The sequence below is a fragment of the Oncorhynchus gorbuscha genome, linkage group LG24, assembly GCF_021184085.1.
Source record: "Oncorhynchus gorbuscha isolate QuinsamMale2020 ecotype Even-year linkage group LG24, OgorEven_v1.0, whole genome shotgun sequence".
Classification (NCBI taxonomy): Eukaryota; Metazoa; Chordata; class Actinopteri; order Salmoniformes; family Salmonidae; genus Oncorhynchus; species Oncorhynchus gorbuscha.
Genome location: NC_060196.1, coordinates 53,450,739 through 53,476,456, shown reverse-complemented (window position 1 = coordinate 53,476,456; position 25,718 = coordinate 53,450,739). Strand labels below are relative to the sequence as shown.

The window sequence follows — 25,718 nt, the reverse complement described above, 5'->3', positions numbered from 1 at the left end:
AGCAGTACTGAGGCTGAATGTGATACAGGCCCTTTACTCGGCTCTGGCCCGTCCAGACCAGACAGACACCCACAGGTCCAGCAGCCCACAAGAGAGCGATAGAGGAAAGAGACAGCACGTCGCACCGGGCAGCAGCCTAAGCCTCCTCTCTGATGGGCCGTTTGGGGCCAGCTGTGGTCAGGCACGGGGGAGAGTGGGAGTCGTATCCGACTCCTGACAGGACTCTGGCCTGAGACAAACCCACGCGAGGGGGCTGGTGTCTGGCTAGAGGGAGGGAGGAAGGGGGGTCTGTGGCAGGGGGAATGGAGGAGGTTGAGAGTGCTTTCAACAGATGGGGGACTGGATTAGATGTCGCACCGTGGAAGAGGAGGTTATGGAGCTAATGACTGTCAGATGGCAGACTGACTGCATTTCCCCTTTAAGGGGGAAGGAAAGAGTGGGAGGGCCGCTCTGTGACAGGGAGATAATAAGCATTGTCATTTGTTACTCCGCATGTCAGCATTTATGAGGTAACAAAACGAGACATCTGAAGAAGAGGACCTAAGTAGGGCTGCAGAGCCTCAATGAATGCCGTCACGTTATGAGACGATTCCTTCCCTTGTTAATTGAGTGCTGCCAGATAAATGGCCCTCTGTCTGTGACAGCAAGACGGGGGGGGCATTAGCATCAACCCTAAAAAGAGATCATGGATTGTATTGGTCAAATGAGAAACTTCTGAACTTAGTTACTGGAACTGAATCATATGCTACATATGACTGCAGTCAGACCACATGCATTTGATCTGATGTTGGTCATCGATTGCCAATTTCAAGCACTATGAATCCATCAAGAGGATTAAAAGATGCATTCAGCATTCTCAATAAATGGTGCCCATTTCTCTTTACTGTAAAAACGATCATAAATATTTAGTGCTGAAAATTTGGAGTGAAAAACATTCACGATTTACGACCTTGCTTGTTTGGGGACCCACTGTTAGACATATCTCTGTCAAAATAAATTGCAACGAACAAGGGACAAATAAGTACATAAAAATACCTCAATTGTCATTGACTTATAGCCTACTTAACTTTATGGAATAAGACTAATACTGTATTTCAGCCTATGAGGGCAAATTGATACTTTTTAGTCTGCGGAGAGCATTATAAAACATTGACTGTTAAATCCATTCTATTTCAAAATTGGTTTCACAGGGAAATAAAAAAACGAAATCAGACAACTCAAGATTCTATTCCAATTGCTTTGACTAAAAAAAAAAACACAAAAAAACACAAAAAAACGTGTATTTGGAACAAGATGTCCTCCGGTTAGCCCACCTTGTTCCAAACATGTCCTCCGGTTAGCCCACCTTGTTCCAAACATGTCCTCCGGTTAGCCCACCTTGTTCCAAACATGTCCTCCGGTTAGCCCACCTTGTTCCAAACATGTCCTCCGGTTAGCCCACCTTGTTCCAAACATGTCCTCCGGTTAGCCCACCTTGTTCCAAACATGTCCTCCGGTTAGCCCACCTTGTTCCAAACATGTCCTCCGGTTAGCCCACCTTGTTCCAAACATGTCCTCCGGTTAGCCCACCTTGTTCCAAACATGTCCTCCGGTTAGCCCACCTTGTTCTAAACATGTCCTCCGGTTAGCCCACCTTGTTCCAAACATGTCCTCCGGTTAGCCCACCTTGTTCCAAACATGTCCTCCGGTTAGCCCACCTTGTTCCAAACATGTCCTCCGGTTAGCCCACCTTGTTCCAAACATGTCCTCCGGTTAGCCCACCTTGTTCTAAACATGTCCTCCGGTTAGCCCATCTTGGTCCAAACATGTCCTCCGGTTAGCCCATCTGGTTCCAAACATGTCCTCCGGTTAGCCCATCTGGTTCCAAACATGTCCTCCGGTTAACCCATCTGGTTCCAAACATGTCCTCCGGTTAGCCCATCTGGTTCCAAAGAATGGCTAATCAGAGGACATGTTTCAACACGAGGAAAGTGTTTATTTACTGCTGCAAATATAACACAAGCATCCCTTCTTTAATAACACATTATAACTTTTTCTTCCAACCATTACAATAGACAACATCTCTCTATTGAATTCAGGAGTGGATATAAATATCAAATCTTGAAATGCCATTTTTATGTCCCAACCTTGTTAAAACAAGTTCACTTAGCAGTGACATTGACAAAACGATAAACATCTTACCTAAAATGCTAATGAAATGTAGAAAATATGACTTAAAGTGGACAGCAGGCTACATTGTATGTTCAGTAGGAGAAGCCAGAAAGGGATTGTCCCTGGTAGAACTAGATTAATACAAAGAATTAGACAAAAGGAGCGTCACCATCCTTCCTGGAAATGACCTGTCCTCTATAGGCCAGCAGCCCGGTTAGACTCCATGTCACATCAGGAAGAGGCTGACGGCACAGGCTTGGTCGGCTCAGACCAAGGGGGAACCAGACTTGCCATTTAAGTGGATTTACGGCAATCCCAAAACCAGAATGGCTTTGGGTTTAAGTTTTTTTTTGAATCACCATTATTAAATTGAATATCAAAGCCATCAAATTGTGAAGAATTGTTAAGACAGACGAAGAGACACCACATCATTAAAAAGGACTAGTCAGACTAGCCGTCTCGCCCTGAACAGACGGACCGGTATAAAGGATATGAATTATAAGGACAAAGAGGGGAGAGGGCTGGTCACAAACTTTAGAATATTCAGACAAGATTAGAATGTTTGGTTTTGTCACTTGAAGGACTTCCTTAATAATTTGACCAGTGAAATTAATTTTATATTCTTTCAACTGACACAATTGAAAGCAGTTGGATGATACCCCTGTGAAAGAGTTAGAAAGTACTGGGCACATCCGAAGTTAATGTTTGTTACCAAACATTTCGTAACCCTATGAGAATGACCCCGTCAACCCTTACAATCTGTCCCAGTCTGTGTGTAAACATTACGTATAGTACTGTGAGTAATTGAGAATTTTCACGCTACAAGAACAATCTGTTTAATGCCCGTCTGGTGTCAGGCAACAGGAAAATATCTCTGGGGCTTCTGGAACATTAAGACGTAGTCTACAGGAGTTCAAATTGCTTTCAGTAATGAGGAAACATAACCATCCTCAATGTTTCAACGTCCAATCACACAAACAGCAGGGTCGACATCTGTCATATACAGTAGATTCGGAAAGTATTCAAGACCCCTCAACTTCTTACACATTTTGTTATGTTATAGTCTTATTCTAAAATTGTTACAGCCTTGTTAAATAAAATATCTATACACAATACCCCATAATGACAAGTGAAAACAGCTTTTTAGACATTTTTGCAAATGTATTAAAAGTAAAACACAGAAATACCTTATTTACCTTAGTAATCAGACCCTTTGCTATGAGACTCAAATTGAGCTCAGATGCATCCTGTTTCCATTGATCATCCTTGAGATGTTTCTACAACTTGGAGTCCACCTGTGGTGAATTCAATTGATTGGACATGATTTGGAAAGGAACACACCTGTCTATATAAGGTCCCACAGTTGACAATATGTCAGAGCGTGCACTGTCAAGTCTCTGAATGTCCTTGAGTGGCCTAGCCCAAGCTCGGACTTGAATCCGATCGAACAACTCTGGGGAGACCTGAAAATAGCTGTTCAGCGACGCTCCCCATCCAACCTGACAGAGCTTGAAAGGATCTGCAGAGAATAATGGAAAACTCCTCACTTACTGGTGTGCCAAGCTTGTAGCGTCATACCCAAGAAGACTTTAGGCTTCATTCGCTGCCAAAGGTGCTTCAACAAAGTACAGAGTAAAAGGTCTGAATAGTGTATTTAAAATAACCTGAAATCACATTTACATTTGCAAAAAAATATATCTAAAAACCTGTCTAAAAACAATATATATTTTTTTAAAAATCCATTTTAGATTACAGCTGTAATGTAACAAAGTAATGAAAGTCAAGGGGTCTGAATACTTTCCGAATGCACTGTATTTGTGAAAACCTAACAATGAGTCTTAAAACGGTTCTTCCATTCGTCTTTCTGCCACGGGATGATTCAGTGACAAACAGGTGTGCTAGACAAACTACCTGACCTATAGTCCCTCTGGACCAGATTGTATATTTTTGCTTCAAGCAGCATGACTAAATGGATCCAGTCCGAGTTAACGGAGGAACTCATAAATGAGAAACAACTCACTCCCACCCCAGTGTGGTGGAATCAGTATAGACACAGTAACAGCATCAGTCTTGTGGGGGTTGGACCTAAACTAGAGGAGCTGTGTAGACACGGTGACAGCATCAGGTCTTTACAGTGGGAGTAAAGTCCTTTCACTACCTAAATAAAACCCCAAAACAAATCACTCTGTCATAGGGAGGAAAACATTGATGGAGGAAGAGATGGAGTTGAATGATGACAATTGTCTAGCTAAGTAAGAGGTTTCAACTCCCGGCTTGACTGCATTGGGGGTAATTTAGGGGCTATGCCCCAAATTTAGGGAAAGAAAAAAAGATGAGGAAAGGGGTTCCCACTTTGAACCGCTGACATTTAATCCATCTTGAACTTTGCTCGATTTTTATGGGCTTCTTATGAGACACCCGGTGTGTGTCCAGCTCTCACACACAATCTGTCAGTAACAGAGAAAGCCCAGAGCAGCCGTTCCTCAACGAAACAACCTGACGCCCTCGCTCAAGCACTGGTTTCAGGAAGATTTGTATTAATTTCTTCTTTTTTTAACAGGGCGTTGCCCAAGAAAATCCAATCAGGAAGATCCAGTATTGGAAGGGTCCAATCAGGAAGATCCAGTATTGGAAGGGTCCAATCAGGAAGATCCAGTATTGGAAGGGTCCAATCAGGAAGATCCAGTATTGGAAGGGTCCAATCAGGAACATCCAGTATTGGAATGGCTAAAGCTGCATTATGTAACATTTTGGCCAACCTGACCAAATTCACATAGAAATGTGATATTAGGAAGTATCCATACCCCTCGACTTATTCCACATTGTTGTGTTACAGTATGAATTCAAAATGGATTCAATTGATTCAATTGACAACAAAGTCAAAACTTGTTTTTCTAAATTTAAGAAAATGTATTGAAAATGAAATGCATAAATATCTCATTTACTTAAGTATTCACAACCCGGAGTCAATACATGGTTAGAATCACCTTTAGCAGTGATTACAGCTGTGAGTCTATTTGGGTAAGGCTCTAAGAGCTTTCCACACCAGGATTGTACAGTATTTGCACATTATTGCTAGGCAGCCATGTTCAAGTCTTGCCATAGATTTTCAAGGCGATTTAAAGTCAAAACTGTAACTAGGCCACTCAGAAACATTCAATTTTGCCTTGGTAAGCAACTCCAGTGTATATTTGGCCTATATTTGGCCTTGTGTTTAAGTTATTGTCCTGGTGAAAGGTGAATTTGTCTGTTGGAAAGCAGACAACCAGGTTTTCCTGATTTTGCCTGTGCTTAGCTGTATTACGTTAATTTTTTTATCCTTGCAATACCTAGTCCTTGCCGATGATAAGCATACACATAACATGATGCAGCAACCACCGTGCTTAAAAATATGAAGAGTGGTACTTCGTGATGTGTTGGATTTGCCCCAAACATAATGCGTTGTATTAAGGACATAGTAAATTACTTTGACACATTTTTTTTCCAGTTTTACTTTAGTGCCTTATTGCAAACAATATGCATGTTTTAGAATATTTTTTATTCTGTACAGGCTTCCTTTTCACGCTGTCATTTAGGTTAGTATTGTGGATTAACTACAATGTTGTTGATCCATCCTCAGTTTTCTCCCATCACAGGTTTTAAAGTCACCATTGATAACATGGTGAAATTCCTGAGCAGTTTCCTTTCATCTCCAGCAATGGAGTTAAGAAGGATGCCTGTATCTTTGTAGTAACTGGGTGTATTGATACATCAAAGTGTCATTTTTACACATCTACCAATAAGTGCCCTTTGTGAGGCATTGGAAACCTCCCTGGTCTTTGTGGTCAAATCTTTGTTTAAAATATACTGCTCAACTGAGGGACCTTACAGATAATTGCATGTCTGGGGTACAGAGATGAGGTAGTAATACAAAAATCAACACCGAGTGAGAGTCCATGCAAATAGTTTTTACTCCTGAATTATTTAGGCTTGCCACAACAAAGGGGTTGAATACCTATTGTATCGGTCATTGAAATCAAGTATAAGAAGTGGTAAATATGTTGTGTGTGTGCTATTTCTATGCTTCCCATTCTTAAGTTTCATTTTTATGTCTTTTCCATTCAGTGTTGTACACCAGCTTCAAACAGCTGAAAATACAATATTTTTGGTTATTGAAATGATATCTCACAGTGGTAAAACAATTCTCTACATTTCTTGTACTGTCACAAACTGAAATTAGGCAAAATTTTAGAATTTGGTGGAGCGATTTCTGCATATTGCGCCTTTAAATATGGAAGACCCAGTATTGGAAGGGTTAAATAAGGAAGCAGAAAGTTGCAGATAGTAGATCCACACTGTGCTGGACTCCCTCCCAAAGCTCCCACAGCCAGCTGGGACATTTGCATACGGAGTGAAGGAGGGAGAGAAAGAGGGAAGGGGGAGGTTGCACCAGACACTCCCACTGGCTATAAAGCCCAACCATACTGAAACGCTCAGACAAAAACCACACGTGGATCTGAGCACTGGGAGAGAGGGAGAGAGAGCAGGAGGGAGGGTAAGAGAAAGCGCGAGGGACAGACGTGGAACTGAGTTGAGGGAGACAGACGATCTGAGAGGACAGAGCAAGAGAGAAATAAAGACCAACCATATCCTAAGAGGACCTGAGAAAGACACAGTGGAACCTGCCATTCAGCCATTTGGTTTCGTTTTTCCCACCAAAGGAAAAGTCCAAACTCTACATGGGACTTTAATGACAGAGGAGCCTGTGATACTGGACTGTAGTGCACTGGCAGCTAGGGACTTAGAAAAGTATACGGAGGTAAAACTGTTATCATTTAACTATCCATGCATGTGTGAGCAGCAGTGGGGAGTCCAGGTGTCACAGTAGTAAACAAAGCCCAGAGCAGAGTTACCTAATTGGTGTAACAGCAGAGCACGGTAACGTTGACGATGTCCTTCGCCATGGTGCGGCCAGCGCCCAACCGGTACCTGTACTCCGACATCTCCATGCTGTCCGAGGACGAAGAGAACGGCAACGAGAGCTCGGGCTCCGACGAACGCTCCTTCCGGCTGGACGCCAGAGGTTATGACATAAAGGTCGGGGGGCGCAAAAGGAAGCCTGGAAGCGTCGGAGGGGGCCGTCTGGGAGGGGGCCAGCTCCCGCCCCAGATGTCACACCTCCAGGTCTCAGACGGATCCATCTCTCCGACGAGCGGGCTGCCACGGCAACGCAACGCAGCTAACGCTCGGGAGCGGGACCGCACCAACAGTGTGAACACAGCCTTCACCGCCCTGAGGACCCTTATCCCCACTGAACCGGCCGACAGAAAGCTGTCCAAGATCGAGACACTGCGGCTGGCGTCCAGCTACATCTCCCACCTGGGCAATGTGCTGCTGGTTGGGGAGATGTGTGGGGATGGGCAGCCCTGCCACGGTGGAGCAACCTCCTCTGCTCACTACCTAAATCACCATGGATCGCCAGGCCGCGACGCAGAGAACTCCCAGCCCAAACAGATCTGCACCTTCTGCCTCAGCAACCAGAGGAAAATGGTGAGTTGAGTTTGGCTGTAGATGTCCCATCTGTCCTCACCATGCATTTGCCATCGTGTCACAACTAGGACAACAAAACACCACACAACTCCAATCTCTTCAGGGCAGTAATATCCAGCAAGTGGGAGTCTTACTTATGACGCTTCATGGTTTAGTGAATGGTTGTTCCTATTTGATTCTTTAAAAACATTTCAGACTAAAAAATGGCTTTCAAACTTACTCGAAGACAAGCAACCTTTAGAAAATTCCACCCACAAAAAAATAAACATTTTCAAAATGTGAATTTATAGAGTATCATATGGTCTCTGCTGTCCCAAAGTGTAAGAGAACAGCCCCTCAATACTCAGAGACAGTGAGATGAGGAGGCTCAGTAGGCAAGCTTCAACTAAACCTCCTAACAGTAAGACCCTAATCCCAAACTCCGAGACGATTCTCCCAGACATCTCAATTTGGTGCCGGCATTCAGTAGCACTTCCCATTGTCTCTTTGGTCTGAGTAGCGAGAGACCGACTGAACCAAGGCCAACGGAAAACAAGGAACTGTCACAGCGAACACAAACACATCCATCTCTCTTCCTCAGCATTCGCCTGGGCAGACTCTGGCTCATAAAGCCAACACCACACCGAATTCAAAATCAAACCCTAAATCACAACATGGGAAACGCAATAACCAAAACCAAAAACAGAGGGGGAAACTGTAATTTCAACTCACAAGAGCAAAGCAGCTTTCAAACTTGAAATACACCATACGCCCAAAATAATTAGAGTCAACCATGACACTGGAACATTTTTGGTTAGGTATATAACCACCACAATATGTATTCTATCCTCAAACTTGAAGCAGGTCCAAAACCCATTTCATTGAAAAAAAGCACAGAGGAAAATGCCTGGAGTGTACAATGTATTTAGAGCTGAATGTGGTTTGAGTGATTTGTTAGGCCTCTAAAATGACAAATAGCCTAAACTTAAAAAAGAAGACACTTGACATTCCTTTTGGCTCCTGGTGGAGCAAAGTCACAACATAAGATTATGGTTAAGCGCTTACCAAGAGGTAGATCGCCAGTCCAAAGCATTCTGGGAAAATCTGCTGTATTCCCAAATCTGCCAGTGAGCCATCCTGAGCGATTTATACACACATCCTGTTTTGACTCTTAGGCTCTTCTTAGGTGTCCAATTAATAACAATGTTAACAACCCCCCCTCCGGCTTCCTAAATAAATAATGAAGACTATAATGACTTGTCATTCTGGACAACACCACCAACTCACTACAGTATTCTTCACTGATTCATGTATTGAAATGTGCTGGAAATTAGCGATTTATTTTATGATGAAAAAAAGTGATAAGTCACAACTCCTGACCCCAGACAAATCTAATAGAAAAACTATGCACTAGTGTAATATCACAAGTGTAATAGCACTAGTGTAATATCACAAGTGTAATAGCACTAGTGTATATCACAAGGGTAATAGCACTAGTGTATATCACAAGGGTAATAGCACTAGTGTATATCACAAGGGTAATAGCACAAGTATAATAGCACTAGTGTATATCACAAGGGTAATAGCACTAGTGTATATCACAAGGGTAATAGCACTAGTGTATATCACAAGGGTAATAGCACTAGTGTATATCACAAGGGTAATAGCACAAGCCCGCTCCACCGTGAACCATATCTGGATCAACCTAGTTACAGTGTCACCAAGGAGTGAATAATAAATCAATCCAAACTAATTCAAGTTAAAGCCAACTATTAATGTAATGCTCTGCAGACTCCTTCCAGTTTATTCACTGCTATAAAAGGCCTTTAAAAAGAGCATGGAAGCAGAGATGCAAGAGTCACACAATTAATAAAATAAAAACTAATGGACAACATTCGCCTTGACTGGAAGCAATTCTATTCCTCCATTTCATTGATTTCAGTGAGGCAGAACAAAGCAGCACATGAGATAATGGCAGTTTAAGATTTTTCTGAATTAGAGGCCTGTCTATAGGAGGGCTGAGCCGGGACGATATTTGAAACAGATTGGGCCTCAACTTTGTAGTTGAGGCTTAAGAATCGAAGCGACCTGCTCCAAACCGCACTGCTCTCTTTACCCGTACTTAGTGCTCATTACCCGGGGAAAGGCATTGCTCTTTACCCGTACTTAGCGCTCATTACCCAGGGAAACGCATTGCTCTTTACCCGTACTATGCGCTCATTACTCCGTGAAATGCATTGCTCTTTACCCGTACTTAGCGCTCATTACTCATTACTCCGTGAAAAACATTGCTCTTTACCCGTACTTAGCGCTCATTACCCGGGGAAACGCATTGCTCTTTACCCGTACTTAGCGCTCATTACTCCGTGAAACGCATTGCTCTTTACCCGTACTTAGCGCTCATTACTCCGTGAAACACATTGCTCATTACTCTGTGAAACGCATTGCTCTTTACCCGTACTTAGCGCTCATTACTCCGTGAAACGCATGGCTCTTTACCCGTACTTAGCGCTCATTACTCCATGAAACGCATCTCTTTACCCGTACTTAGCGCTCATTACTCCGTGAAACGCATTGCTCTTTACCCGTACTTAGCGCTCATTACTCCGTGAAACGCATTGCTCTTTACCCGTACTTAGCGCTCATTACCCGGTGAAACACATGGCTCTTTACCCGTACTTAGCGCTCATTACCCGGTGAAACACATGGCTCTTTACCCGTACTTAGTGCTCATTACTCATTACTCGGTGAAACACATGGCTCTTTACCCGTACTTAGCGCTCATTACCTGATGAAACACATGGCCCTTACCCGTACTTAGCGCTCATTACTCTGAAAGGCATTTCTCAGCCAACACATTTCTTTATAGTTTCTAAAGAAAGATGAAAATAAAACAAAGAGGAACCCATTGAGGTACTGTAGAACACGTTACAATGGACGCAACGATATGTTGCCAAAACAGTTTCTCAATTCTGACGGAACAAATTGAGGACAGGATGGTGAAAAAGTACACCACTCCAGAGTTGTTGTCTGATCTAGAAGATGCTAAAATGCTTCATTAATAAATGAGCATACTGTTCGGCTTTCACCTGTTAGTGTTTTGGACTCAACGTGCTCCCAATGTAGTCTTTTATAATCTACTCCCCGGATCAGCCGTCATACCGAACATTTTATATCAACAGAGAGACACAAAGTCATACGTTGACACTGAATGACAGAAGCTTTTTCCTGCCCCTGAAGTCAAAGGCAAATTTGTGTAATAAACACACACACACAGAGTTATCAATTAGTGGCTAACAGATGTGTGTGTTTGTGATCTTATCAGATACAATGTTTTCCAGTCCAAAATGTTATCCATCTGGCACAGATTTGACTTGCTTGGACTGAGTGGAATATATAATTTACGTAACATAGATGAGCTAAATATCTTATGCTTACACACACACACACACACACACACACACACACACACACACACACACACACACACACACACACACACACACACACACACACACACACACACACACACACACACACACACACACACACACACACACACACACACACACACACACACGTCAGACCATCAAAACATTTGACATCTTCCATGTCTACTGACAGCTAATTAATTGTGTAAAAGCACATTTCAACTACAGCCCCCATAAGTAGACAGTCAGAAATTCACCAAAATTGAGGCTGTGTTTCTCCCCCACCCCCTCTTTCTTTGGGGGCTGCAAAGCACAGTCCGTTAGAAAAAGGGAGCATTCCTTCTCCCTAATAGCTGTAGCAGGTGAAGACAGGGGTTATGAAGGACGACGAGGGGATTGCATAACGGGACACACAGGGGCAGACAAAACCTAGTCAAATGGACAGTACGTGCGCAGGAACGGTTTCGAGGAGTGCAGGGGAAAGGACTTGGCGAGTTCTCTCTGTGTACTGGGACTGGGGGTAACCCAATGGATTACTAATTGAGCATAGTCAGTCAGCCTCAGAGTCCACTCCCAAAGCGATGCGCTAGCCTAGCAGCCCAAGGCTCATATGTACTGTAATTATCTCAAGTTCCTTCATTACAGCCATATGGAAGTTATTAGAGCAGCGTTTCTCCCTGCAACAGGAGCCAATCAGTGTGAACATGTAACACATTATGAAATTATCCAGTGTGAACCAAACAGTGGAATGAGGAGTAAGCCAGAACAAAAAGAGCACTTGAAGTTGAATAGTGTCTAAAATAAATATTTCATCTTCAATCTACCGGTCCAACTGTAAAATAATCCCATGTGATAATAAAAATGGACACTTTCACTCTGTCACCCACCCACACACCCACAAACACCTGTCCAACAAGTTGTTCAATAACACGCAATATCACGTCCAACTTTTGTCCAAAGACAAAACAGAGGGTGTAAAGAACCCACACTCAGAATAGTTAGGATGAACAGAAGGGGGCTGCGTTTAATAACCCAAACAGATGAATAGTCTGTTAGGGCTTGAGTTACATGTCTGAAAATCTACACACCCACACGCAGGCCAGCAGTGAGAGCAGCTGACAAGTGCCTCCATTGTAATCTTGAACCAATCTGCCAACGTTACCCGTCAGGCCGAGACCAAACCAAATATTTGCCTAAAGAATGAAGCCTGAGGTGACAACTGAGAGAAAAAAACAGATCGGCTTCTGTGTCTGTGGAAATGTAATATGTTGTGTTGCTTGTATTCATGAAAACAACAAAACCTTCCCATGCCATTAGATACTGTATAAACAAAGTGGAAGCCTTTTAAAAATAGGAGAGAGAAAAAGCTGCAAGTTCAATCAACAAAGCCTCACGCTTCAGCTGCTGCGGCAGAATTAACCCTTATACATCTTTACAATGTGTTACACAGGATATGAAAAACAAATGTTAAACAAAAATCCTATTAGTTGGGTGTAAGTGATCCCTGGAGCTGAAGAAATTGCGACTTTAAAGTGGCACTAAAAAATAAAATAGAAAAAAAAGCTCCTGGTTCGTTTGTTTTCAAATGCCTGACCTCATCAATCCGATAGTTGACTGCGAGTGCCCGGGCCCGCCTACGTCAGATGTAGCCGTGGAAACGGTTGCATTCCATGGTCTCCGTGAGCCAGGTGTGCTAATGCTAGTGCTGCCACTCAGTATATGGTGAGAGGAGGAAAACATGAACCAAGGCAATGCTACAGCCCCAGACCAGCAAATATCCCCAGTTCACACAGCCCCACAGGCAGCCTCCACAGCAGCCTGGACCAGTGGGCATTATCCAGGCTGTATCACATCCGGTTGTGATTGGGAGTCCCATAGGGTGGCACATAATTGGCCCAGGGTCGTCCGGGTTTGGCCGTCATTGTAAGTAAGAATTTGTTCTTCACGGACTTGCCTAGTTAAATAAAAGGTAAAATAAATGAAAACATTTTAAAAAACACATTGGGGGTTAGACTAGAACTAGGCCAGACTGACAGTAGCGAGCAGTGCACTCACTCAAAGGACCATCAGACTTTATACAAAATAAATTAAACAATTTATTTTCTTTACTTACCTCAACAATAAGTGTATTGTAAAATTGTTAGGAGTTAGAATCAATCCAGGAAATGTATTCTTCACATCAGTGTTTGCATTGTTGAATATAAAGAGCCGACGAGAAATTGTAACCGTTTGTCTTCTTCCTTTCAGAGCAAAGACAGGCAAAAAAATGCTCTAAGAAGTTAATATCTGGAGGACGACAGAATATGGACCAGAACTGTGGACAAAAAAAACTTGACACACTTAAGGTGTACATAAATATCAAAATCGGTATTTAATTATATGCCCCCCCAATAAACAGAAAAAATATATAATTCAGGACTGCTAAGTTTAGTTTCTGAAGAGGTAATCATGTTTGATTGAAAGAGACGGTGGGACTTCTTGGACGGTGGAAGCATGCCCTGACAAAGGAAGTATGAAGAATAATTTTTCCTCTAAAAAAAACGTTCTACACTTCTGATTCCATGACCTCACAAAGACTTGAAGAGAACACCAAAAAGAGGTCTTGTTTTTTCTTTACCTGAGAACGTCTGCATACACCGACTGATAATGCTGAAACTTTAGAACCACAACAGCCTCTGCACGAGACGGACTCTGAGAAGCGCCAGTTACTTAGAGGTGTGGTAAGGAGGGACTTCAAGGACAGGCCAAACAGGAACTGATGATTGGTAATTTTTCAGAAAGTAACCTGATAGCCAAACTGTTCCAACAAGCCAAATATATAACAGCTTTCACTTGATATTTGTTCTGGACAGTGAGTTTCTACACCCATGGACAACTGCCTTTCTCCTGAAGAAGATAGACAACATGCAGCGGCTTGATGCTATTTCATATGCTGTTCAATGATGTTTGTTAAAATTCACGTTAATAAATAAATATGCTTGTGAATTAATTATGTTTATTTCAGCCATGTAAGTTTCCTTTATTTGATTGTAATTTTGCAAAACACAAAATTACATTTCTAGATATTTGAAGTCTGGCCCTTAAGGTGATAAATCTTTTTTGCCGATGGGTTTGACGACATACTGTATGGAACACTAGTAAAGGTCAAAACAAACACCAATCAGGTCAAGAGGATCTTATAGCACTACAAACAGCTATAAAAACAGTGACGTGATAAGGAAGGAACCACAACCTTCTCTTCTCTCGCTCTCCCTCTCCAGCTAGATTACCGTCTTTCCCACACCTCACTACTCACGCACACAGCTGTTCACTCAAGCCCTTATTATACTGGAGAGAGACCTGAAATGGGACTGGGATTTTTTAAAGACCACATCTAGCTTCTTCAACAAAAATATCATATTGCAAATATTGAAAACTAGACTGGCCAGTAAAGGCGTCAACAACTGAATTAAACAGAACTTTTGTTTTTCGAATCAGCCAGGTGATTTGTCCAGCCTTCTCTTAGTCTGTAGAGACAGGAGTAAGCTACTGTCTCTACAGACTAACACACTAAGGAGGGAGGGCTACGAGGTGCTGCAGCCCCGGTTGCTCGGGCCTTTTAAGGGTCAGCTGTGTGGGTTAGCGGGGGATGATTGGATCTGCAGGTACAGGGTCCTGGCTGCTTGCCACAGCCCCCACACTGTCCCCCAGTCCATTCCTCCCTTGCACCCACCAGTGTTCATTATGGCACTCTTTAAAAAAAAGATTTGCTCTAGTCTAAATCATTCTGACTGAAAAACAATTAAGTCTTAGGTCACATTTTTGCTATTTCAACAATGACAGTCTAGTTATTGGCAAAATGATGAAGACAGTGGGCCATGTGTGTCAACTTAATGTCCTTTCATTTTAGTCACATCACATTTGTATTGCCTCATGAACCTATAGTAAACATAAAATCACAGACTTATGTGCACAAAGATATGCCCTACCAACATATTTTCCTGAATAAGATCCTATTCTTCCCAATAGCAGAAACATGTAGGAAGAATATTATAGGAGAATTATCTGGCCATGTGAATTCCTAATTTCGGCCCACATCACATTAAAAAAAAACATACAGAGCGAGGGCATGCGAGAGAGCAATCACCAGCAAAGTACTGGCTAAGTAGTATGGGTTGCACCTCCAGCACTCGGTTGCGTCATTGCCATTGTTACCTACGTTACCCAGACGCTGCAGCCACATTTACATCCACAAGTAGGCCCAGGAGCTAATGGCTCATCAGGAGCTAATGGCTCATCAGGAGCTAATGGCTCATCAGGAGCTAATGGCTCATCAGGAGCTAATGGCTCATCAGGAGCTAAAGGCTCATCAGGAGCTAAAGGCTCATCAGGAGCTAAAGGCTCATCAGGAGCTAAAGGCTGCTTTGCCCATTGATTTAGTCAAGTCACTAAAACTTAAATCGAGTCCCAAGTCCCTATGGCTGCAGTCTGAGTCACTCTGCTGGAATCCTGGTCCAAGTGCTCAACTCTGAGTCACTGGTTCCACATGAACTGAAAATAAAGTTATTTTCCGAGTCAGATATAGTGTAGAGGCAAGGGGAATTTAGTCAAATTGTTGGCTATACATTTTCATTTCTTTCTGCGCCACCAAGTGTTTGCACATAGACTACTGGTAATGTCACCAGGCCACGCTCAGTTACAAAACATTATTGAACGTTGCAGATAGAAATTCTATGAATTTATTCCATACTCACCATTTCAGACAGAAATATTCTATGTAGAGCAAACATGCCTATCTGAACGATCCAAAACGATGCATCCTGCTGAACGCGCCCCCTGGTTGTTAGTTATAGCTAGATAATGAGGTAACATGATTGAAGGTTACCGATCCGGTCTGAACGATCCAAAACGATGCATCCTGCTGAACGCGCCCCCTGGTTGTTAGTTATAGCTAGATAATGAGGTAACATGATTGAAGGTTACCGATCCGATCCACAAGTAGCCTACTTTTAGAACGGCCCGTGATACGTTTCAGGAATTTAAAATGCAGCCACCAATGTAAGATAGAACAAAACGTCGCGTCGGTATTACGGGTCATGTCTTTTGAACGGTGCAATCAAAACATTTCCTCTGAGGAAAAAGAGTGCGACTTGGCTACAGAACCAGTATATGAAATGCAGGGGGGGGGAAATGGAAGTGTTGTGCAAGAATACAAACTCAAAACTTTTGATTTACTTTTCTATGGCCTACTCAAGGGAGACAAAAACATAGCTAGACTGTTGTTTTACTTTTACACTCAATGCTGCTATTGTTTTTTACTTTTGTAACGCAGCTCGTGTTTCTCAACCAGGCCCAGGGTTGATAACTAGAAGGCCGGTGGTGAATGTGTAGGCTAGAATTGGAGGCAGAGCCGGTCTGCCTACACTCATGGCTTCCTCACAGCTCACCAGCTGAGTAGGCTGACACGTCCTTGCCACTGCAGAACAGAACTGCGCTGTGCATCTGTGCCGCTGAAAAGCTCTCAATAATCTCTACAAAAATGTCTAGTCCATTTAGTAGTCAGATTTTAGTCACAGAGATCATTTTGTCTCGTCTCATTTTAGTAAAATGAAATAAAAAATATTTAATTGAGTTAGTTTTTTTAGTCACTTATCGTCTCATCAATAAAAATAATTGAGTCGCTATTTTGAGTCGCTATTTTTGTTGACGAAATTAACACTGGCATCCACACTGTCCTCCAGCACAGACCATGCCATCTGTCTGTAAAGGAAGCCTGCACACGTCTGGAATTCCTTCCCCTTTTCTCCACGCCCCTAAAAAAAACCACCCCTTCTCCCCAGCTAATCCAAAAGGTTTGTCTCCCAATCTGTCTCTCTCAGTCTGTCGGTCTCGCCAGAAAAAGCTGTGTGTCCCCTACTCCCTGACCTCAAGGCCACCCTCTGCTCCCTCCTGTCTTTCTCCCCCACCAGGGCTGCCACCCGCTGGGCCTGGCCTCTTGGTTGACCCCTGCTGTCACTCTCACCCATCAGCCCTGTCACAGTCAGCGGTGGAAACTAAATGTGGAAATGTTCACGACCGCTGGGAGCCAGGTTAGCTGCTCTTTTTCCGTTCATTCATGACAATCTGGACGAGCCCACTAACCTTCTGTGTACGTGTGCACATTTTCTAATGGCAACTAAAATAAATATTTGCAAAGTAATGTTTAAAAGGCACACTATGACCATAGATTCAAATGTTATGTTGGAAAGGAAGAAAAACAAAATCTCTCAGTTCTTTTATCTTTGCAAAAATTCTCCCTCGCCCTCTCACTTTATTAGTCAACTTAACACAACGTCCAACCACATATACGGGTATTGGAGAGATGCGGGGGGGGGGGGCTGCCACTCTGTGCGCCCAGGGAGTTGTTGTAGGGGGGTTAAGTGCCTTGCTCAAGGGCACAACGGAAGGCAATGGCATCTAGGATTTGATACCAGCAACCTCCCCTTTGCCAGCTCAATTCCCAACAAATTGTTCCTGTTGACCCGGGATTCGAACTGGCAACCCTTCAGCTCCTGGCACGCCTCTCTAATCGCTAGGCTACCTGCTGCCAAGATGCATACAGGATGTGCGTTAAAAGCTGAAATTGACATTAAGAACATGACACTAACCACGTTTCCATGGTGGGCTCTCTTTGCGTCTGTAAAATGATTTATGCAAGAAATGGTGGTGGAAACGACATGATTTGCAAATATTGATATACTAACCATCATTTCGAACACAATTAACTTTTAATTTTCATTTGGTACATACTCAAATTAAGTGAATGGTACATTGTGTGTGGACCATATCATCACGCACTGGTTTTTATCCACAACAAGTCCATTTGGTGGGAAATGCACACATTTTCTTGATGCATATTTTTTCATATTTGCATTCAAATCTGTTGCCAATTGGATGGAAACCTAGCTACTGTTCCTTTGTGTAGAGTAATCTAGAGATCACTTCAGCCCATGTTGTGGCACCAACACTGGGAAGCCATTGCAAATGTACTGGGTGGCGGAATTTACTACTTCAAGTTTAAAGTACATGGGTTAAAAATGTAAATGACTTAAATGGTTTCACCTGTTACACTTCCAAGTAAAACACACACTACTCCTGTTCCTCAGTCTCCTGCTATAGAGACAGAAAGACAAAATCATCTGTGGTAAAATACTGTCTGTTCTCCTGTTCCTCAGTCTCCTGCTATAGAGACCGAAAGACAAAATCATCTGTGGTAAAATACTGTCTGTTCTCCTGTTCCTCTGCCTCCTGCTATAGAGACAGAAAGACAAAATCATCTGTGGTAAAATACTGTCTGTTCTCCTGTTCCTCTGCCTCCTGCTATAGAGACAGAAAGACAAAATCATCTGTGGTAAAATACTGTCTGTTCTCCTGTTCCTCTGCCTCCTGGTGTAGAGACGCTTCAAAGAGACGGAGTACAGGACAGGAGTAATCAGACAACAAGTGAAGCCCCCCCAGACAAATGAACACCAGAGAGTACTGTCTCTGCATGGCGTTGATGACAGTTAGGAAGCTTACTCTGATTCAACATATGTGGTTGGAAATGGTGCCGTTGGTTGGTCTGTCTCTTCTAAGTCCCCATGCGTCCCAATCTGGCATAGGGAATGGTTAGCAGTTAGCAGCCAGCCCATTGAGACTCATGTCTAAAGACTGTAGAAGCTCTGTTCAACATCAGCCGGCTCCACTCCAGCCAAAGCCCACTGAGAGGATGACCGTGAGAGAGGCCAGGGGTGGAGGCTTACCCTACACAGGGCTAGGGATAACCACAGGGGGTGTAGGAACCCAGACTTACCCTACACAGGGCTAGGGATAACCACAGGGGGTGTAGGAACCCAGACTTACCCTACACAGGGCTATGGATAACCACAGGGGGGTGTAGGAACCCAGAATTACCCTACACAGGGCTATGGATAACCACAGGGGGGTGTAGGAACCCAGACTTACCCTACACAGGGCTAGGGATAACCACAGGGGGGTGTAGGAACCCAGACTTACCCTACACAGGGCTAGGGATAACCACAGGGGGGTGTAGGAACCCAGACTTACCCTACACAGGGCTAGGGATAACCACAGGGGGGTGTAGGAACCCAGACTTGCCCTACACAGGGCTAGGGATAACCACAGGGGGGTGTAGGAACCCAGACTTAGCGACGCAGAAGACCCTTAGCTCCGCCAGACGAATCCCTCATCAGACACTGCAGCTGCAGACCAGGAGTCCCAACCTCCTCCTCCCACTTTTCATTTCCAACGTCTTATACTATACGGTCGTACTGTAGGAACCGGGGCCTATAAAAATGTATCTGTTCATTATTTCACAAAATAGCAAAACCACAATTTCAGAGGTCACGGCGAGGTCAGGCACTCATTATTCATAGTGAGGCTGAGTCTAGTCGCTGCTTGCAGAGGCTGTTGAGCCAGGCCACTGTGAGGACCACACGACACGCTGACTTGATAAACACTCTGGAGGATCCTCGTACACGCCGTTTAACCTTGGAGTGTGTACGGCATGTGGAAACTTCGCATTCCGACTGAGCCCGTCCAGGTTGATTTGAAAATGGTTTTTCCACCTGGGGGAAAGCGTCCGGTACATCATTCAGAGAAAGTAGTTATTTATTGGGAATTAAATATCTAATGATGCCCTGAAGCTTCCCTTTCCCCTCCACTCTGTTAAAGCTTGCAGTTATGACAGAAGAGAAAAACATTGGGTAAAAAGAGAACTAGGCGATCCCTCGCTTGCTTGCCTCTGAGAACGCAGATTTCCCGACTAACCATAAACTCCAATATCCCAGTGATGTCAATTCCATTCACTTTCGCCACGGCAGCCACCACCATAGGTTTCAATGGCACAAACGCATATTTTCAGGTAAAAATGAGGGCCGTTGCCAGAGTACATAGATAGAGGGAAGACTTCTTACGAGAGGAAAAGAGGGAGATGGGATAAAGACAGAAGGGAGTCGAGGTGAGGACAGCTTTTCAGCCACACTACGCTCTTCCTCACCCAGAGCCGCCGTAATAGATTTTTACAACCCCAGTCTCTGTGTAGAAACTCTGCAGCTCTGAGAGGGGGAGCCAACATGGTGTAAATGAAAAATAAAGCAGTTTTGACAGCTCATCGCTCAGCTGTGCAGAAGATGTGAGCTTCAAGCTTTCAGCTTGCCCCCCCCCCCTCCCTCTTCACTCAAACCCTGTCCCCCGCTTCCCACTCCAGGGTTTCGCCTCACAATCCCACCCCTCCATCTCGGAACTTCCCCCTTCTAACTGAAACACATGGCAGCCCCCGCTGGCAGTTGGTTTCAATCAGGCCTTCTGGCAACAGGACACACACTGGGCCAACTGGGAGCCGCGCTGAAGACCGGATGAAAAGGAAGTCCTAAAAACTACGGAACGACAGGTGGCTGCTCTGGCAGCCCCACATTCACACACCCCCCCACCTCCGCGCACCTGCAAGGGTCCGACGCGCCACGGCCCAGGTTTAGACTCGGAGCAGCACGCGATTCACCCAGCCACTTCTCAAGACCCCCCCATCCACCCAGACTCTGGATCAACATCCCCGCCTTTGACTTAGAAAAACACAACCCTGCGTCTCCTTAAATAGACTATTAAAAAGAGATTTCCTGCTGACAGTGCAGTGACAGGCCAAGATTACACATCATTTACTACCTGTCTGTTCATCTTATCACCATATTGATTTCAGCAGTGTAGTGGAGCTTGAATGCAAATCTGTGTCCCTAGGACAGGAACGGTTTGTTAAGTAGTTTATCCTGGGCCAATACAAATGGCAGACCTGGTCCTCTCCTCGGAGACCTCTCACGGCCCTTTTTGTTTGGCCCGGGGGCAGCACAGCGCACAGGGTTCACTGAACAATATTAGACTGTTTGAGGAGACACCGGATGCATCTTCTAGGTAACCTGCTAAGGTGACTCCATCAATCATGACATTGTTTCAGGGTCCAGATCAAAACACGTCAGCACCAACCGTAGGGCTAGCTGCATTCAGATGACCACACCGAGTCTCCCGAGTGGCAAGGTGGTCTAAGGCACTGCATCTCAGTGCTAGATGAGTCACTACAGACCCTGGTTTGATTCCAGGCTGTATCACAACCGGCCGTGATTGGGTATCTCATAGGGTGGCGCACAATTGGCCCAGCGTCGTCCGGGTTAGGGTTTGGCCGGGTTAGGCCGTCAACTGACTTGACTACTTAAAAAATAAAAAAGTGGATGGACATGAATTCCATACTGGCTGGGTATGGGCTAACTATTGTAGGAGGTAAAATGAGACCAAGTGGCTAGACCAAGAGGTCTAGACTTCAGATCATTTCCAACAAGTCTATGGACGGGAAACCATTTGAGTCAATGACAAAAATTTGTGTCAAAAATGAGTTGTACCAAGTGGAAATATCTTGGTCACAGATGGGTATGGAAGATTCTTTACCCGGGTAACAATCCTCAAATGGGTTGGATTGGAAAATCTACTCTACTTCAGTATAGTTGGCTTCATAATATATTAAGATTAACACCCTCAAAAAGAGAGAAATATTGGTTATGACAGCCATCTGGATGGCAACAGTATGAGAGAGGTAGTCAGAGGGGTCTATATGGCTCCTTATCAATATTCTACTGTCTAATGCTGGTCAACAGATCACCGTTCTATTAGGTTACATTGGATCAATGGTTAAGAATGGATTCTAGAACAAAACCACTCTAGCGCCGCAGCAGACATTACATAAAAACCATGGCCGTATCTCCCGAAGCACAAAATATACTCCTCATTTGTTTCTCTCCCACGAAAATGTCATCCAAATGGCTGAGGGACAAAAAAGCGAAACAAAAGATCCTATACTCTATTTAAATGTCAGGTCTGGTTGTTCCTCTAATAAAATGAGAAGAAAAAACAAGGGAATAATCCACTAAGCGAATAAGCGGTGGGTTTCAGTTGAAATCAGACGCAGATATTGGAAAAGTAGGGTTGATTATGTCTTTGGGTTAAGGCGTAACCAACCAACGGCACTTCCACCATTCCTGTCGGCTACATCGACTTCCATAAAGGAAGTTTTAGTGGCCGCTGAGGGCTGGCAATGGTTATTTCATTTCAGCCGTCGAACGCAAGGCCCCATTCTCCGACCGCTGCTGATGTACCTGGCTGGCGGTGTATGGCCATAACTCCTTTGCGGCAACATGGACATTACTGCTTGTAAAAATATAAAAATACTTAATATTTGGGGAGAGAGGGAGGTTGGTTGGAGTGAAATTAATTGAATGAACAGGAGTGGGGGTAAAGAATCATAGTTCAACACTGTAGACTAGAAGTCTGTACAAGGCATGGGGCTATCCGTTTAACCACGGTATGACCAGACCAGCGTTGAAGTCTGTACAGGGCATGGCGCTATCCGTTTAACACGGCACGACCAGACCAGCGTTGAAGTTTGTACAGGGCATGGGGCTATCCGTTTAACCACGGTATGACCAGACCAGCGTTGAAGTCTGTACAGGGCATGGCGCTATCCGTTTAACACGGCACGACCAGACCAGCGTTGAATTCTGTACAGGGCATGGCGCTATCCGTTTAACCACGGCACGACCAGACCAGCGTTGAAACAACCTCTCCATACATAGATGAAACATGTTCTCCAGTCTTACACATGTATGGGCCCTCTGCTTTCCCCAATTAAAAAGGCCACACTCACACCCAGGCTATAGGTGCTGGTCTTCAGGAACATTTAGGACAGATAATAGAAGTAGACTCCCAGTAGATATATTGGAGGGGCCCGCTCCTCAGGCCCTTTCCTGGGCTTTGGTTGTGTTGAAATAGACCCCCCTAGTCCACGTTCCCTTAATCGATTCAATTTCATGGCTGGAACGCAGCGACACGACCAGAGGAAACCATGGACCGCCTTCCATGACAGCTTTTAACTCAATAATGGGGAAGAAGGACCTGGGAGAAGCTATGGAGGGACTAAGACCAATGCCCATGGCCTCAGTTTAGCCAATACAAACAGCCAGCAAACTCTGCTGAAGCACTGATAGCTAAACATGCCTCTGAGCCTCTCCTGAAATCAGAGTTGATATCCGTTTCTCTTTTTCCTAATCCACACAGGCAGGTTTTTGTTACGTTTTACCACAGCTACTACACCCAGGAGGAACCTGAATACATTTATTTTGACTGCTTTAGGTAACAAGCTGTTCCCAATGAGGCTCAATCAGCGCATTGTGGCTGAGCACGGAGGACAGAGGGAGGGAAGAAAAGAGCGAGGGAGTGATAAAGTGAGAAGGAGGAGAGATGGAGACAGAGTGACAGAGAGGGAAAAGCAGAGAGAGACAAAGGAGAGAGTTTGACCTCCTCAGTCAAAGGGACACTGGGTCCAGATCACACTGTGTCCTGTCCTCTCGAGCTGGGCCCAGATGTCAACACTGGAAATAGAACCACTCTCTCCCTGTCTGCTGTCAATCAGAGGTGCTAATAAAAACAGAGAGGAGGACGCTGTGGTCTGGTCTCCCTCATCCAGTCAGAGAGCCGCCAGTCCCAGTCCGAAAGAAAGTCTGAAAATCCCTGCTTTAAAAGAAATTAACTGCCATCACGAATTGGACTGGGATTGTGGTGGATACCATCTGGAAGGCATTAGAAACCACCACCTGGAGACATCCCAATCACAAAATTAAACTTTGGGATTACTAACATTTTGCGGAAGAAAAAAACCCTCACTTCCAGACATGAGTACCTCTATTTCCAACCCCCTTTTCAAAATCTGGTTTCATCAGATTTTCGAGAGGAGGGTGGAGGAGGACGTGGAGGAGAATACGAGTCTGGTCTCTTAGCTCATGGTTAAACGGGACACCCAACACGTCACAACGTAGAGAGCCTATTTGTTATGGTTGGTAATGAAATGAAAATAAGCCTCCTCCTACAGGCTGCTTGCTACTGAGCACCTGAGAGTTCTGACAGAAGAACAGTCTTCCTGAAACAGAAAGGTTCACACAATTAAAGCCAGTCCACATCTGAATCATCCTATCGTTGATTAGGCTGAAATAACAGGTGGGGGTCAAGGGCTTCAGGAAAACATTTTTTTTTAAAGGTAGACCGTCTCAGCAAATGCCGGAGAAGCCAGAGGAAGATAACTAACATATCCTAGACGTTAGACGTAGGCTGGCGATTCAAGGAACTTCTATATTGAGGTTGTGAATAAAAGGTTTGATTTGACCAAAACATGGTTAAGAAACTTTTCAGCAATGATGAAGTATTATTATTTTTTATTTTTTTAATTCCCAGCACAGCACACGTGATGGTGTGCCGTGCGTGTTGATACGAATTCACTCTCAGGAAACTCACGTCTTGGCATGGATGTTGCTTCTACACCGAATGGTGCACTCAAAAGCCTGGCTGAACTGTGTTCTGTTCCTGTGGACCTGCTGGTAAGTCAGGCAGCACAGCCTTGCAGGGTAATCTAAGGTTGTCAGGCGGAGAGTTTAAATGGCTGCCAAGTATGCATCTCCATCTCCCCTGTCTGCTCCGTCAGTAATGCACACACTAAAATTGATATTATGCCATGTCAAAGAGTTGAGTGCACCAAACACGGAAATGTTGTGATGTAAATGTACCCTTGAGCCGTAGTCTCACAAAAACAGCTTTACAGAGAGAAACCAAAAATAATAATACTGATTTCATCATGTCTACAGTCTACTACTAGCACCACAAGAGCTCAGGTATGCAAGAGGCCCACCATGCTGGAGTTTTCATCATAGGGGAAGCTTGGCAGGGGTACCCAAACTAAGTAGACAGGATCTGGGATGGGGAGTGTAGAGGTGGGGGCCTACATCATGGATGTCCTAAATATCAATGCAGCCTTCAAGAGAGCCGTTAAAGTGTCTGCCTAAGGACCCACACAAATTCCCGGGTGAGTGCCTTGTTGTTCGAAAGAGCTCTAACTTCCCGTGCCGAGCTTAAAAAGAACAGCCAACCAACCAGGAGGCTACGCTGTGAGCACAGCCACAAGAACAACCAACCAGGTGGCTACGCAGTAGGCTTGGGCGGTTATGGGTATTTAGAAAAGACACAGGATGGTTTTTCAATACCATCAAAACAATACAATTTTTATCAAATGTCAATATTTGTAGTGAAGACCTGCAGTCAACTTATTCAATAGGTTAGGAGATAAAGAAGATGGCGTTCTTCATTTCAACTTTCACAATTTGTCATTATGAAGCTTATTGGTAGTCCCCAGTCACATGGTGTTTGTTTACAAGCAGACAGACGGGAGCCTTGTGAGTCACTCACTGTCATTCACCAAGTGACCTAGTTACAGTATGGAATTAACAATTAAATGTTTGCCTGCTAGATATGTTCTGAACTATTAAAGGTACCAGTCTAAAATGTGATAAATGCTCTGCATTCGCTAATTTAGTAGCAAGTTACTTCTTCCAAAATCAACCATTCACTTGGTAACAGTAAAGAATTCCCTCCTGGATCAAGAGCCTTGCTGTTTGATATTTGGTTTGTGTGTGTAGCAAACTGGGACTTGTATAGTTTAGGTCCGAGACTGTTTAAAATATGTTCGCAATGCACTCTTTGGCATTTAGTTAGCATTCTTTATCGGATTTTACATGTACTTATTAGGAC

The 25,718-nt window shown here is 44.1% G+C and overlaps 2 protein-coding genes across 3 annotated transcripts in view; one reads left to right on the top strand and one right to left on the bottom strand.

Moving 5' to 3' along the window:
- The window catches only part of LOC124013064 (ribosome biogenesis protein bop1-like), a 98,090-nt gene that overhangs the window by 55,536 nt on the left and 16,836 nt on the right, over nt 1-25,718 (bottom strand). The gene's annotated exons all lie outside the window — the stretch shown is intronic.
- LOC124013066 (basic helix-loop-helix transcription factor scleraxis-like) lies at nt 6,621-14,075 on the top strand. Its single transcript, XM_046327210.1, has 2 exons — nt 6,621-7,680; nt 13,338-14,075. The coding sequence occupies exons 1-2, from the start codon at nt 7,081-7,083 to the stop codon at nt 13,371-13,373; spliced, it is 636 nt and encodes a 211-aa protein (XP_046183166.1). The 5' UTR covers nt 6,621-7,080; the 3' UTR covers nt 13,374-14,075.

Excerpts from the sequence above, each read along its gene's own strand:
- LOC124013066 (XM_046327210.1), top strand. The coding sequence starts at position 7,081 with ATGTCCTTCGCCATGGTGCGGCCAGCGCCCAACCGGTACCTGTACTCC. Across the intron at positions 7,681-13,337 it reads TCAGCAACCAGAGGAAAATG|AGCAAAGACAGGCAAAAAAA; the intron begins GTGAGTTGAGTT and ends TCTTCCTTTCAG.